General features: G+C 37.6%; 4 protein-coding genes across 4 annotated transcripts; 3 read left to right on the forward strand and 1 right to left on the reverse strand.

Annotated features, from left to right (window-relative positions):
* Window positions 1-101: 101 nt before the first annotated feature.
* Window positions 102-2,242, reverse strand: LOC134877605 (methionine-R-sulfoxide reductase B1-A-like). The gene is made up of 4 exons (XM_063903167.1): window positions 2,083-2,242; window positions 1,248-1,390; window positions 962-1,076; window positions 102-722 (listed from the first exon to the last, which is right to left on the reverse strand). The coding sequence occupies exons 1-4, from the start codon at window positions 2,210-2,212 to the stop codon at window positions 703-705; spliced, it is 408 nt and encodes a 135-aa protein (XP_063759237.1). The 5' UTR covers window positions 2,213-2,242; the 3' UTR covers window positions 102-702.
* LOC134877603 (zinc finger protein OZF-like) lies at window positions 1,262-4,990 on the forward strand. Its single transcript, XM_063903165.1, has 2 exons — window positions 1,262-2,977; window positions 3,387-4,990. Exons 1-2 carry the CDS (start codon window positions 2,815-2,817, stop codon window positions 4,568-4,570), a joined length of 1,347 nt encoding a protein of 448 aa, XP_063759235.1. The 5' UTR covers window positions 1,262-2,814; the 3' UTR covers window positions 4,571-4,990.
* Window positions 4,991-5,220: 230 nt separating this feature from the next.
* On the forward strand, window positions 5,221-8,472 carry LOC134877602 (zinc finger protein 287-like). The gene is made up of 2 exons (XM_063903164.1): window positions 5,221-5,582; window positions 6,999-8,472. Exons 1-2 carry the CDS (start codon window positions 5,399-5,401, stop codon window positions 8,195-8,197), a joined length of 1,383 nt encoding a protein of 460 aa, XP_063759234.1. The 5' UTR covers window positions 5,221-5,398; the 3' UTR covers window positions 8,198-8,472.
* A 447-nt stretch (window positions 8,473-8,919) lies between these two features.
* LOC134877604 (zinc finger protein 90-like) lies at window positions 8,920-12,552 on the forward strand. The gene is made up of 3 exons (XM_063903166.1): window positions 8,920-9,380; window positions 9,915-10,130; window positions 10,836-12,552. Exons 1-3 carry the CDS (start codon window positions 9,275-9,277, stop codon window positions 11,777-11,779), a joined length of 1,266 nt encoding a protein of 421 aa, XP_063759236.1. The 5' UTR covers window positions 8,920-9,274; the 3' UTR covers window positions 11,780-12,552.
* Window positions 12,553-13,316: the final 764 nt, after the last annotated feature.

The raw sequence follows: 13,316 nt of genomic DNA on the forward strand, positions 1-13,316 counted from the left end.
GAATAAGAGACTCCATCTGTCCTACTTACCTCATTACTGACTGAAAGTTTAAAAAAAGAAAAGAAGAATAAAGACAATAAGCTCAAAATCGGGGCACTGTGTTTTGTTATTTTAAAATACATTTATTTCAGTTTGCATAGCAGTCATTGTGAACAATGTACATAAAGCTTATCAAGTGAAAACAGAAATATTATAAATGGTCAGCATCTTGCACATCATACATCGCAGGTAGATGCAGTTTATTAATTAATTTTAAAAAAAATATCCTGAGAAAACTTTACCTAGACTTAGATTTAATGTGGTGTCAGTACCAATTCCTTTAGTTTGGAAAGCAGGGTTAGAAATAAAAAGCATTAATCAAAGCTTTTGCGTTGAGATGAAGTCTTTTTCGTTAAGCTAGTTTATTTGCAAAATTATCAATAAAAAAATAGCATGACTGTGTATTTCCTAATTATTATAAATAAGTGTTTAAAAAGTGGTGAGACTGTGATCGAGAGGCTACAGTGAGATGGTGATGATTGCATCATAAAAAAGTGTTGCGACCAGTCCTCTGTTTTTGCTGCTCAGTGTGGACATCATTCTTCAGAGCCCTGACGCTCCCAGATTGGGCTTTATCCCAGAACACTTCATCCACTGTCCACACCTTCAGCAGCGCAGAGAAAGTTCTACAACTCTAGCAGCATTTTCCTCTAACGGCTCACCTTACTGTCCATCAACCTTATCTGTGGGGAGAGAATAGAGTTGTTTCTCAGGATGTACATCACAGCCAATGCATCTTTACTTGGATGGTATCTACTCTAAGTTGTGTAATGCTAGACCTAACCAATGTAAACAAATAAATCATCAGGGAAATTGGTCTAGCATTGAAATACTATGATCAAAATGTGACATAAAGTCAATGTAAAATTGCTGTTGCAATAGCAGTGGCAGCCAGATGGTGTTGTGATATAGTCGGACGTACCTTTAGGGACGAACTTCAGTGAGCTGCTGAATATTCAGAAGCGAGACATGCCTTTGCCTGGCCCATCATTCACAAACTCATGGCCTAGTCCATTTCCACATTTCCCACATCGCACCTGGAAAAACACAGCAAAATCAGCCATTTATTTATCAATTCACTTTTTTATCTAAAGGTAGCTACGTACAGAAGATGATAATAGTGTTTAAACAAGTATGAAATGTGTTTTATAGCATTCTAACTGACAGGGTCCTCTGAAATAAGTATTTCTATTTTGTATTGATTGTACCTTATAGGCCCCAGGTCTCTCCTCTTTTTTGGACACACTGTCTTCATGGATGGTCTCTGTGAATGCTGGCCAGGGAGATGAGTGTTCGTACTTGGAGCGGCTGGTGAACAGCTGGTGATCACACTTGGAGCAGACATAAACCCCTGAAGATTAAAGCATGGGAGATGATTGATGAAAAAAAAGAATGAGGCAATACCTATTTTAATAATGTTGTTATTTAGGATGGCTCAGACTTGATATAAAGTTAGTACCTATATATAAAGTCAATGGTTAGTGCTAACTTTTTTTCATAATAGTAATGACATTATACATAATGACTTGTTACAAACAAAAACACTGGCTCACATAGTGCAGAAGATAGTGGCTCTTATCAGTATTTGGTACAACATCTTTCAGAAAAAGCTAAAAAAACATTTACTTAATATAATAACTTTGTATTTGTTTAAGGTTGACATTTTTAACGGGGGAAAAAGTTCTTATTTGTTGTACACAACAACCAATTTTACAACATAGTTGTTGTGTAACCTGACCATGGGTTACACAACTTACCACATTGTTTCATAATTTCCACATCCACACATTTAGTTTTCTGTGATCTGATGAATCGGGTTAATCTTACTATTTATAGGTGTTTCAGTGGCTAAAGCATTAAAGGCTACAAGTGCAATATTAGACAGATATGCACTGCCGCTGATGTATTATTAAGCGTTACATGGAGTAGTTAGCTAACAGTGGCTAGCTAGTTATCGTTAATTTTACTTTAGCCAAACATTCTTTAAACAGTGCAACTTATCAAGCAGACAGTTCTATAAAGTACACAACGATGAATATATACCTGGTTTAAAATGGTCTTTATAGACCTCTCCTCCGAAGAAACTGCAGAACGACATGTCTCTGCTCTCCGGGCAATGTTTAGTAAAACTTATGTGATCACAGGGACGCTCTGCCGGCAAACAACAATACATCCGGTTTGAAATTCCGTCCTTCAAAGTAAAACCAGAGAACTTTAAAATGTGAAGATAAAACGTGCCCCACAATCAGAGACTGTTACAGTTTGTTCGCAATTCATAGATATAAATATGTATGTATTTATTATAAAACGCTATTATGACTTACATAATTACATGTTCAACTCAAAACTAACTTGTAGTAAATATAGTAATCAAATGATCATTAAATTGCCTAATTCATAAATCAACGTACTTATTATTTTGGTCATGGTTTCGATAACAACACAATATTCACAACTACTTTGATATAATGAAGAAAGCACAAAAGACATGAAAGTGGACAAGAGTTCTGGTGTAAATCTCTTACTTGATCAATCCCAAGGAGGCCATTTATGCAATTTATTTTCAAAAAAGATGTCGCTTTCATTTTGGTGTTGTGAGTGCCCATTGTTGTGACTGATAAAGTACATTTTGTTTTGAAAGGTTCAAACCGGAAGTCATTTAGTGGCTGCTAGCGGATAACTAGCTAGAGGGTTTAGGCTAGGTTAGCTACGCTTGTCTCCTTGCTTTCTTGCAATAATCGTCAATATTTTTGTGCTATAAGCCTCTCCGGAAACATGGACGCCGCAATGTTTCAACTGAGGTCGTTTGTGCATCAGCGGCTGTTCACTGCGGCGGAGGAGATTCTCCGAGAGGTGGAGAAAACCATAAAGTTAGCTTTCGATGAAGGTCCATCAAAAGATGAGGCTGGACGTCTGCAAGACCTGCGAATGAAAGCAGGTTTGGGGCTCCTGTTAAATTATTTTTTGAAGAAGCTGGTTGGTTAAGTGTACCCTCCGTATAAGGCTCTGTCCAACTTGCTTGCTTTGAGGATAAACAACTGTACAATGGGATTTTTTAAAAAAGGCTTTCCTTAGGGCAGACATTAATTAAGGTTTTTGGCATCTTTAACAGTGAAATGCAGGATGGGGCCTCCAAAGGCAAAAGCAAGTCATACAAATGTACTGTATTGTAATTCATACTCCTGCACGATCCTCAAAGTAATCTTACTCATGATCTCACAGCAGCACAATGGACAACTTCTCCTTTCAAATTGTAGTTTCTCATATGAAATACTTTATTAAAAAATGTACTTAAATTCGAAACTGAACAGACTGTTGGGTAACTTTTTCATCTAATACCTTTGCAGCTGCAGAGCCTTCACTGACCAGCAGCACAGTGGAAAGTGAAGATGAGTGTGATGCTCGACTGCTGCAGGAGAACCAGGGACCCTCAACACCAGAAGAGTCTAATTTTAATGCAGAGACCCCAGGACCCTCTCAAACAAGCTTTGATCCGGACAATAATGACTGGAACTACTGCTCGGTTCAAACAGACTTCAAGATGACAGAGATTAAAGAAGAGCAGGAGGAACTCTGGGATGACAGTCAAACACAGGAGATGTATTTGTCTTCTGAAATTGTGAAAAGTGAGCAAGATCAGCCAGAGGCTGAAATATCATATGAATTGCAGCCAGTTTCTTCAGACTGCTCTGCAGCCCAGAGTGATAACAATGACAGTGATGATGAGTGTGTGAAAAGCAAAGGAGAACAGACAATGAAACAGAACAAAATGATATTCCCAGGACAAAGTGGCAGCGTTAATGAGGAAGACCCAGCATTATTGCCCCATGACAAAAGTTCTGCTAAAAGTGGAAAAAGAGGTCGATGTTGCCATTTTTGTGGCAAGGGATTCCAGTATGTAGGCTCTTTGATGAAGCACATAAAAACCCACGAGAAGACAACTGATTGCACAGTTTGTGGGATGAAATGCCAGTCTAAACCAGAGCTGATAGCTCATTTGAAAAGTAATCACAACAAAACATGTTTTTGCGGTGTTTGTGGAAAGACTTTTGACAAACTACGTTCCCTCCGGCTGCATGAAAAAATTCATAAAGACATGAAAGAGTTTGTCTGTCAAGACTGTGGCAAGATATTTTCCCAGAAAGTGCATCTGAGTGTTCATATGAGGACACACTCTGGGGAGAAACCATATCACTGTGATATTTGTGGAAAAGCATTCAGTCAGAGCACTTACCTTACAATTCATAAAAGAAGTCACTCAGGAGAGAAACCGTTTCATTGTAGCCTGTGTGGTAAACTTTTCAATACAAGCAGTCATCTTAAAACGCATATGCGATACCATACAGGAGAAAAACCTTACCCGTGTGATATTTGTGGTAAAAGTTTTCGCCAAAGCGGGCAGATGACTACACATAGGACCATACATACAGGAGAGAGGCCCTATGGCTGTCATATTTGTGGTATAAGATACAGGTATGCACCTGGTCTAAAGTTGCACCTGAAATCTCATGAAAAGGCAGCCACTGAGTGAAGACTGTTACCATTAACCAGGCAGACCATGTTGTAAGCTAAAATACAAACATCAACAACATTCTTGACCCAATACAGCTGACATTGTGAGTGTATTGCTTAACTGCTCATATGTCTGTATATTTAATGCAATGGCATTGTGCGGGTTGGTTATAAGGGTAGCAAGACACCTAACATTAAACTCGAAAATTCAATAAATGCATTTCATAAACATTTACATTCTTGGTTTGTGGGGTTTATTGTCACAAATGTGAGTGAGTATGTTTTTTTTTCTTTCCACTATAATCCCAATTATCATTTGAATACTTTGCTATGATTCCTACATACAGGTTCAACAGTTTAAAGGAGGATAACTACCACAGACTGAAGGTATTCATGGCACGATCAAGGTTTAAGAATAAAGGTTTTCAATCCATACTATATACATATATAATGGGGATAAATCAATAAAATCTGTCAACTTCAAGAGATGTAGCTCCAAGTCCTAAACCAAAACAGACCATTAAGAGTGATTATAATGAGGGAGTTATTAAAGGAAAGAATAAGAATGCAATTTATAGACAAATTAAGTAAGCTATGATCGTTTATATAATGCAGATGTGATTTCTTCCCTTCTCAATGCAATGTGAGTCTACACACGCCGACCCACTAGATGGCAGTATGCTACTTTGAAGTTGGTTCGCCATCCGACAATAAACTCGAAGAAGAAGAAGCAACCGTTGGAGCTTCTTGTTAATACTTCTATGGTTTATGCTAGGTTAGCCACGTTTATCTTCCTTCTTTCTGAAACTATTGATCATATTAGTGTGCCATTACTAAATCTGGAGGCATGGAAACAGCTCTGATTCAGCTGAGGCTGTTTGTTCATCAGCGGCTGTACAGAGCAGCGGAGGATATCCTCGGAGAAGTGGAGAAAACCATAAAGTTAGCTTTGTTAGCGGACGGTGGTACCGACCTATTTGAAGAGGACGCTGGAAGTCCGCCACCACCGCTGGACCTGCGGAAGAAACCAGGTTTGGGACTCATATTTAGTGGTGTTAAGTAACTCACTACATTTACTCGAGTACTGTTTTGTGGGACCTGTACTTTACTTGAGTAATTTGATTTGTTGCTACTTTGTACTACTACAATTCAGAGGTAAATAGTGTACTTTTATTTTATAAACTGTATTTGTTTTATATAGCACCTTTCATGCAAGATGCAGCTTTAGTGCTTTACAGAGCCAAATTAATTAAAAGCCAAAAAAAAAAAAATAATAGACCTTTTTAATTTACTTTTTAAAAAATCCAAGAGAGTTTGCTGTTGTAAAATCCAATGATCCAAAGATCTAAGATCCAAATTATACCTTTAGTTATTTTGCAGATTTGGATTAAGGATGTGAAATTGAATTAACAATTAAATAAAACTTCAAATCTGGAGTAAATGCACACGCTACCTTGCATTATGCAAATCAATTCAAATGAGCTGCACCATCACCTGCTTTGATAAACACATGAATGCATCAGTAATTATAATCAAAACATATGATGTACTCATTATGCAGATTGGTCTATTTCAGAATAATATACAACTTATTCTGAAATTGTCCAATCTGCATAGTGAATACTTGGACTTTTGGAACTTTAAATCATATTTAATATTCCATTCCTCCAACACCTAACAATATCCTACTGTATAGTACAACTTAGATCTGTGTTTATTTTGTATGTATATTTTAGACATTTGTTTTTATTGCTATTTTATTTTTTATTGAGCTTTTTTATTCTATCTATCTATCTGTAAGTAAAGCTTGATGCCAATACTTTGTTCTTTTACTTAAGTAAGACTTTGAATGCAGGACTTTTACTTGTAACAAAGTATTCCTGCTACTTTTACTTAATCTGAGTACTTGTAGCAACACTATCAGACGCAGTTAGTTAGGAGAGATTGCCCATGCACATTTTAGTTTGGTTTGTTTATTGTAGAAAAGTATTTACTCTAAATTAGGGTTTCCGCTTTCAGGTTATTTTTTGTTATCCTGTATTCTACTGAATATTCCGTTGATTAGTCCAGTAACTGAATAAGAAAAACGTTTGCTTTTTAAAAGAGCAATAGTAAATGTATAAACGAGTAAATGAAACAGTTGTATTCAATCCAAATAAATTAACTAACTGGTTTTTCGTTTATTCAAGTGCAATTTTACATTCTGAATGATAGACATTTTCTAGTGCAGAAAAATAAGATTTGTATGCTTTAGAAAGGCATTTTATGCTACTCCCAAAAAAGTACTAATTACAACTGATTAAACTGTGATGATATGTTGAATTTCAAAAGTTTAAAAAAAAAGATTTCAAGTAATTGCGTTGCTCAAATTTCTCGGGAAAATTGTTTAAACTCTAATATAAATGTAAACATAACATGTTGGTTAACTTTTCCCATTTTTCTTGCAGTTGTAGAGCGTTCACTGACCAGCAGCACAGTGGAAAGTGAGGAAGATGAGTGTGATGCACCACTGCAGGAGAACCCAGGACCCTCAACACCAGAAGAGTCTAATTTGGATGCTGAGATACCAGGACCCTCAACACCAGAAAAGTCTGATTTTAATGCTGAGATCCCAGGAACCTCTCAAAAAAGTGCAGATCTGGACAATAATGATTGGAACTACTGCTCAGTTCAGACAGACTATGAGCTGACAGAGATAAAAGAAGAGCAGGAGGAACTTTGGGATGACAGTCAAACTGAGGAGATGTATTTACCTTCTTCTGTAATTGTGAAAAGCGAGCAAGATCTGCAAGAGGGAGAAATATCATATGAACTGGAGCCAGTTTCAGACAGCTCTGCAGCCCAGAGTGAGAACAGTGACCGAGATGAGGAATTGGTGAACAACGAAGGAGAACAGACCAACACAAATATAAGTGAAGGGCAAAGTGAAATGCCTGAAGAGAAAAACAAAGCTAAAAGTGAAAAGGGTCGCAGCTTTTGTCATTTTTGTGGCAAGGGATTCCAGTACATTGGCTCTTTGATGAAGCACATAAAAACACATGAGAACAATTTCGATTGCACTGCTTGTGGGATGACCTGCCAGTCTACCCAGGACCTGATAGTTCATGTTAAAGATTGTCACAACGAAACATGTTTTTGTGAAGTTTGTGGCAAGATTTTTGCCAATATGCGTTGTCTCCGGCTGCATGAAAGAATACACGGGAGCATTAGCATAAAAGAGTATGTCTGTCAAGAATGTGGTAAGACTTTTTATCGCAGAGAGCATCTGATTGTGCATGTGAGGACCCATTCTGGAGAGAAACCCTATCACTGTGATGTTTGTGGAAAAGCATTCAGTCAGAGCCAGAACCTTACAATTCATAAAAGAAGTCATTCAGGAGAGAAACCGTATCAATGTGGCCTGTGTGGCAAACTTTTTAATACTAGCAGTCATCTTAAAACACACATGAGATACCACTCAGGAGAAAAACCGTATCAATGTGATGTTTGTGGTAAACGTTTTGGCCAAAGCGGACAGATGACCAGACATCGAACCACGCATACAGGAGAGAGGCCCTATGGCTGCCATATTTGTGGAATGAGGTACAGGTTTGCCCCTAATCTGAAAGTCCACATCGAAACTCATGAAAAGGCAACCACTGAGTAAAAACAGGCAGGCTTCTGACATCCGTTAGATTCTTTTTAAAGAATAACTCCTTGAACTCTAACATATTTAGATTGAGTGCAAGTATGTTCATAATTGTCTTTAAGGTTTCTATGTATGTAAATAGGAAGGCTGAAGATTGTCACTTTTAAGCTGGTGCAATTTTTGCCAAGACTGTTTCATGTGTTTATTTTTGCATATTGTTCTGTGTAATGTCTTTCTATACTGAAATCATATTCCAGCATAAGGAACAATAAAGTTTAGTATCCTGCCATTCACCTTATAGTAGCCTGTTCATCTTTTTCTGCCTGTGGACACCAAGTTAGAATATAAACACCACTATTATCCTTCCTTCAGTCTGTCAGAACATCAAATAGGCTACTCCTTTGTTTCAAACTAAAGTCTATCTCTATTATTACAAGGCCATAACTAGCAAGAAGGTGTTACTTGGTGCAGATGTTATGGAAGGAACATTTTGTTCCAAAGTTATGGCTTGACAAAGTGAAGTCCTTTAACTACATGTATTTTTTTAAACAACTGCTTCTTGGGTTCATTTTTTAAGAGAACTTTGTAAATCTGAAATATATATATAAGAACCAAATTATATTTGCTGTATAAAAAGTTGAATCCAATTAAAGCATATTGATTATATGGATTTCCTTGGTTTTTAACAGCTCCAACTCAAGGGTTATGCTGTTGTTGAATTTAAGTAATTTACATTTTACCAACCAGTAAATATACATTACATTCATGTTAATATATTAACAGAAAACACAATAAACATAATCCATATTTCATGATCGACGCTGAAAGACACCCAGAGTGAGTCATCTTGATCTCAATATAAGATCTTTGTAACGGTCGTCAAACGTTTGCTTCTGTGTGGAACGTTCTCTTCCGGTTCTGTCCTTTTTACTTTTATAACCGTATATATACATTCTATGCTGAAATAACACCAGCATTTCTTTAGCACAGATATTGTTTCCACCATATCTGTGCACCGAGGACGCCACAATAATTCAGCTGAAGCACTTTGTTCATCAGCGGCTGCAGGCAGCGTCAGAGGAGATCCTCGAAGAGATGGAGAAACAGATAAAGTTAGCTTTAAACGGAGCAAACATTCAAAGACCAAAACAAGAGAGCTACAGTCATCAGGAAAATCTGCACCATCTGCGTCAAATATCAGGTTTGCTTCATGGTGCCTTTACTCTGGAATAACTGTATCATATTTTATTTAAATAGCCCAACAGAACCTTACACATTTGTCTCTAAGACCCCTGATGTGCACACGTGGAAACCCCACATTACTGTCTCAGGACAGATGTGAATATACAGACCTCTTCAGCATTATCATTTTCTCTTGTTTTATTATTTATAGGTATGTCTTCGAGTTAAATTATTTTTAAATTATTTTTTATTATTGTATTCTATAAACTACTGACAAGTTTTCTCTGTGTTGGAATTCAACATTTTACCAACCAGTAAATATACATTACATTCATGTTAATATATTAACAGAAAACACAATAAACATAATCCATATTTCATGATCGACGCTGAAAGACACCCAGAGTGAGTCATCTTGATCTCAATATAAGATCTTTGTAACGGTCGTCAAACGTTTGCTTCTGTGTGGAACGTTCTCTTCCGGTTCTGTCCTTTTTACTTTTATAACCGTATATATACATTCTATGCTGAAATAACACCAGCATTTCTTTAGCACAGATATTGTTTCCACCATATCTGTGCACCGAGGACGCCACAATAATTCAGCTGAAGTACTTTGTTCATCAGCGGCTGCAGGCAGCGTCAGAGGAGATCCTCGAAGAGATGGAGAAACAGATAAAGTTAGCTTTAAACGGAGCAAACATTCAAAGACCAAAACAAGAGAGCTACAGTCATCAGGAAAATCTGCACCATCTGCGTCAAATATCAGGTTTGCTTCATGGTGCCTTTACTCTGGAATAACTGTATCATATTTTATTTAAATAGCCCAACAGAACCTTACACATTTGTCTCTAAGACCCCTGATGTGCACACGTGGAAACCCCACATTACTGTCTCAGGACAGATGTGAATATACAGACCTCTTCAGCATTATCATTTTCTCTTGTTTTATTATTTATAGGTATGTCTTTGAGTTAAATTATTTTAATTATTTTATTATTGTATTCTATAAACTACTGACAAGTTTTCTCTGTGTTGGAATTCAACATACACTGGAATGGCTGCTATATATGTAGAGATAAAGATTTGAGAACAATTTAGAGTGATCTCTTATTTTTTTTTCCAGATCTGTATATTGTATCTACAGCACAGGTCAAACTTACAAAAACTACTTTTGCAGATATAATAATGCTATTTGCAAAAGGTTCGTACTACAACTAACTTCTGAAAAATGTTTCAAGAAATAAGAGAAACACTTACCTACAAGTCTACCTCTTTTGAATGCCTGATTCTCACTGTTCATGTAAGGGGAAGTCAATCGTGGGCACTGGGCAGGCATCAAAGTTAAGGCACAAGATCAAAAATAAAGCTGTGTGGATTCATTGAATCTGGATTATAATTATAATTGAGTTTTCACTAATTATCAACTGTAACGCAACAAGGCCTGCTTTTTTTGTCTCCTTTGTGGCTGCAGAACCTCCACTGCCTGAAGAGGAAGTCCTGCAGGAGACCTCGATGAAAGCAGAGTCTAACCTGAGCGCGGCTGAGTTCCCAGTCCTCTGTCAAACCAGTGAGGATACAGACAACAAAGATGGGAACTATTGCTTGGCTCAGACAAACAAGATGTCAAATATAAAAGAGGAGGAAGAGGAAATCGCAAATGACACTCGGGGACCTGAAATAATTGTACCTTCTCTTGAAGGTGTGAAAACTGAGTTTAAAGTGTCTTGTGAATTGCAGCCAATCTCTTCAGACTGCTCTGCAGCTCACAATGACAGCAATGAAGGTGACGAGGAGTTGCTTCAGAACAAAGGAGCACGGACAAAGAAGAAGGGGCGAAAAAGGAAGACCTTGCAAAAACTAAATGGAAGCACTAAGCAGAAGGGCGCAGCAGTGTTGCCTGATGGAGGTTCTTCTGCTAAAGGTCAAAGGGAGCGAAGAGATTGTCCTATTTGTGGAAAGACTTTCCAGAACATGCGTTCCTTCATGGAGCACATTAAAAAACACAGAAAGATGAGTGAATCCACGAAGAAGCTTTTAAGGCATTTGCAAAATGCTCACAACCAAAGGCTATGTTGTGATGTTTGTGGCAAGAAGTTCGCTAACCCTGGGTGTCTTCAATTACATTTAAGAATACACACAGGGACTAAAGACTTCAAATGTCGAGACTGTGGGAAAACATTTGTCCAAAAAGCGCAAATGATTGTGCACATGAGGATCCACACAGGGGAGAAGCCATATCACTGTGATCTGTGTGGGAAAGCATTCAATCAGAGACACTGCCTTACTGTTCATAAACGAACACATACAGGGGAGAAACCTTATTCCTGTGCGACATGTGGGAAAGCATTTTACACCCATGGTCATCTTAAAGCACACATGCAGCGTTTCTACGGGACAAAAGCCCTCATCATGTAACATTTGCGGTAAAATGTGTTTGCCAAAGCCGGCAGTTGAAGCGACACAATATTTACACACAGCTGTGTAAGTTCTCCATTTGTGGAGCCTATATGCAGCACTCCATTGTGCCTTTTACCTCAAACTGTTTAGATAACATGACTGTCAATATTTGTTCCATGAAATAGGTTGAGTGTTGGAAAAAGTAATATTTTTGCCCTATGTACGATTAACAATGCCTAAAAGTATTATAAGTTCACAGTTTCTTTAGGCTTACAAAACAAATGCATCAGAAATGCTCAACCACAAGGTCCCTCCCAACTGTAAATCATACAGATCCCTCCCAACTGTAAATCATACAGATTTGTTTTTTGGCCATCACTTTTTGACGTTTCTCAAAATCAAAGCCTTTAGGCCTAAGTAGTTTCCTAATAATAGTTCAAACTATTTTTGCAATCCAGTGATGCTTGTGCATATCAGTATACCCTGCTCCTCCAGATGAACGGCAGAAGAGCAAGATGTAGTCTTCTGCAGTTTAGCCCACAGGTGGCAGAAGACTCACCAAAGACTCATCATGTGTTTTTTAAATTTATTTTGTAACTATATTTTCTCTAATTTACTCCGAAGATCCCATAGAACTTATATAGCAGTCAGTCAACACCATGAATGTCTGTGTCATACACCGAAACAGGGATCTTTTTTGTGACGCATCAGATTTCAAGGATTGAAATGTAGGATTTATTTTCTATTAAATAAACTTTGAACAAATAAGCAAAGTATCGCTTGTTTTATGTAACACGTTATGCTACTGGGAATCAAAGTGTATGAATCTGTTCATGTCATTTTGTGCAGTCACCATTTAAATGTTCCGTCATACTAGGTCAGTCATCATCTCCCACACAGTGTCTGGTACGCTCTGATGGTCCTGGTTGAGAAGAGCAGAAGGCAACATTAAAACATGCACATCCTAACACCCAAACGCCAGCTGTTAACCTCCTTTAGCTCTGTATTCTCTATACTTTTTGCTTACTCAGTTTCATGACACAGGACATTAGATTGCTAAAATCCTGAGCTCTGTGGAGTACACACTTCATTTACTTCTGTTTATAACACATTTATTCGCAGTCCACATATTTATATCTTTTTAAACCAAACAGTATTTAATTCCACCTTACTGTATTACATTTTACATTCATTTTTTATCTTATTCTATTTTAGAAATATAAAGGATCCTAGATATTTGCCTTTTTCAAAATAAATTAACACCCAATAGTGAGATGCATTATAGAAATGAGTTAATACCAGATCCTACATCCCTTATAGTTAATGACAAAGAAGGATTTTGTCTTTTAAAGAAATGGATGTTGTTCAGTAACTTTGTGCATCATTTTTCCACGTCATGCAATTACACAATGGTGCGTGGAGGACTGCGGTGTCATAGCTGAGCTCGGTGTGTGTTTTGACGCTGAGCCCAGCAGCAGAGAGGAGGAGTCGCTCCGTCAACTGTTGGCCTCTCGAGTCTAATCTGGATTACCGCTCGGTCCAGGCAGCAACCAGG

Source organism: Eleginops maclovinus, chromosome 16 (assembly GCF_036324505.1).
Source record: "Eleginops maclovinus isolate JMC-PN-2008 ecotype Puerto Natales chromosome 16, JC_Emac_rtc_rv5, whole genome shotgun sequence".
NCBI classification, from domain to species: domain Eukaryota; kingdom Metazoa; phylum Chordata; class Actinopteri; order Perciformes; family Eleginopidae; genus Eleginops; species Eleginops maclovinus.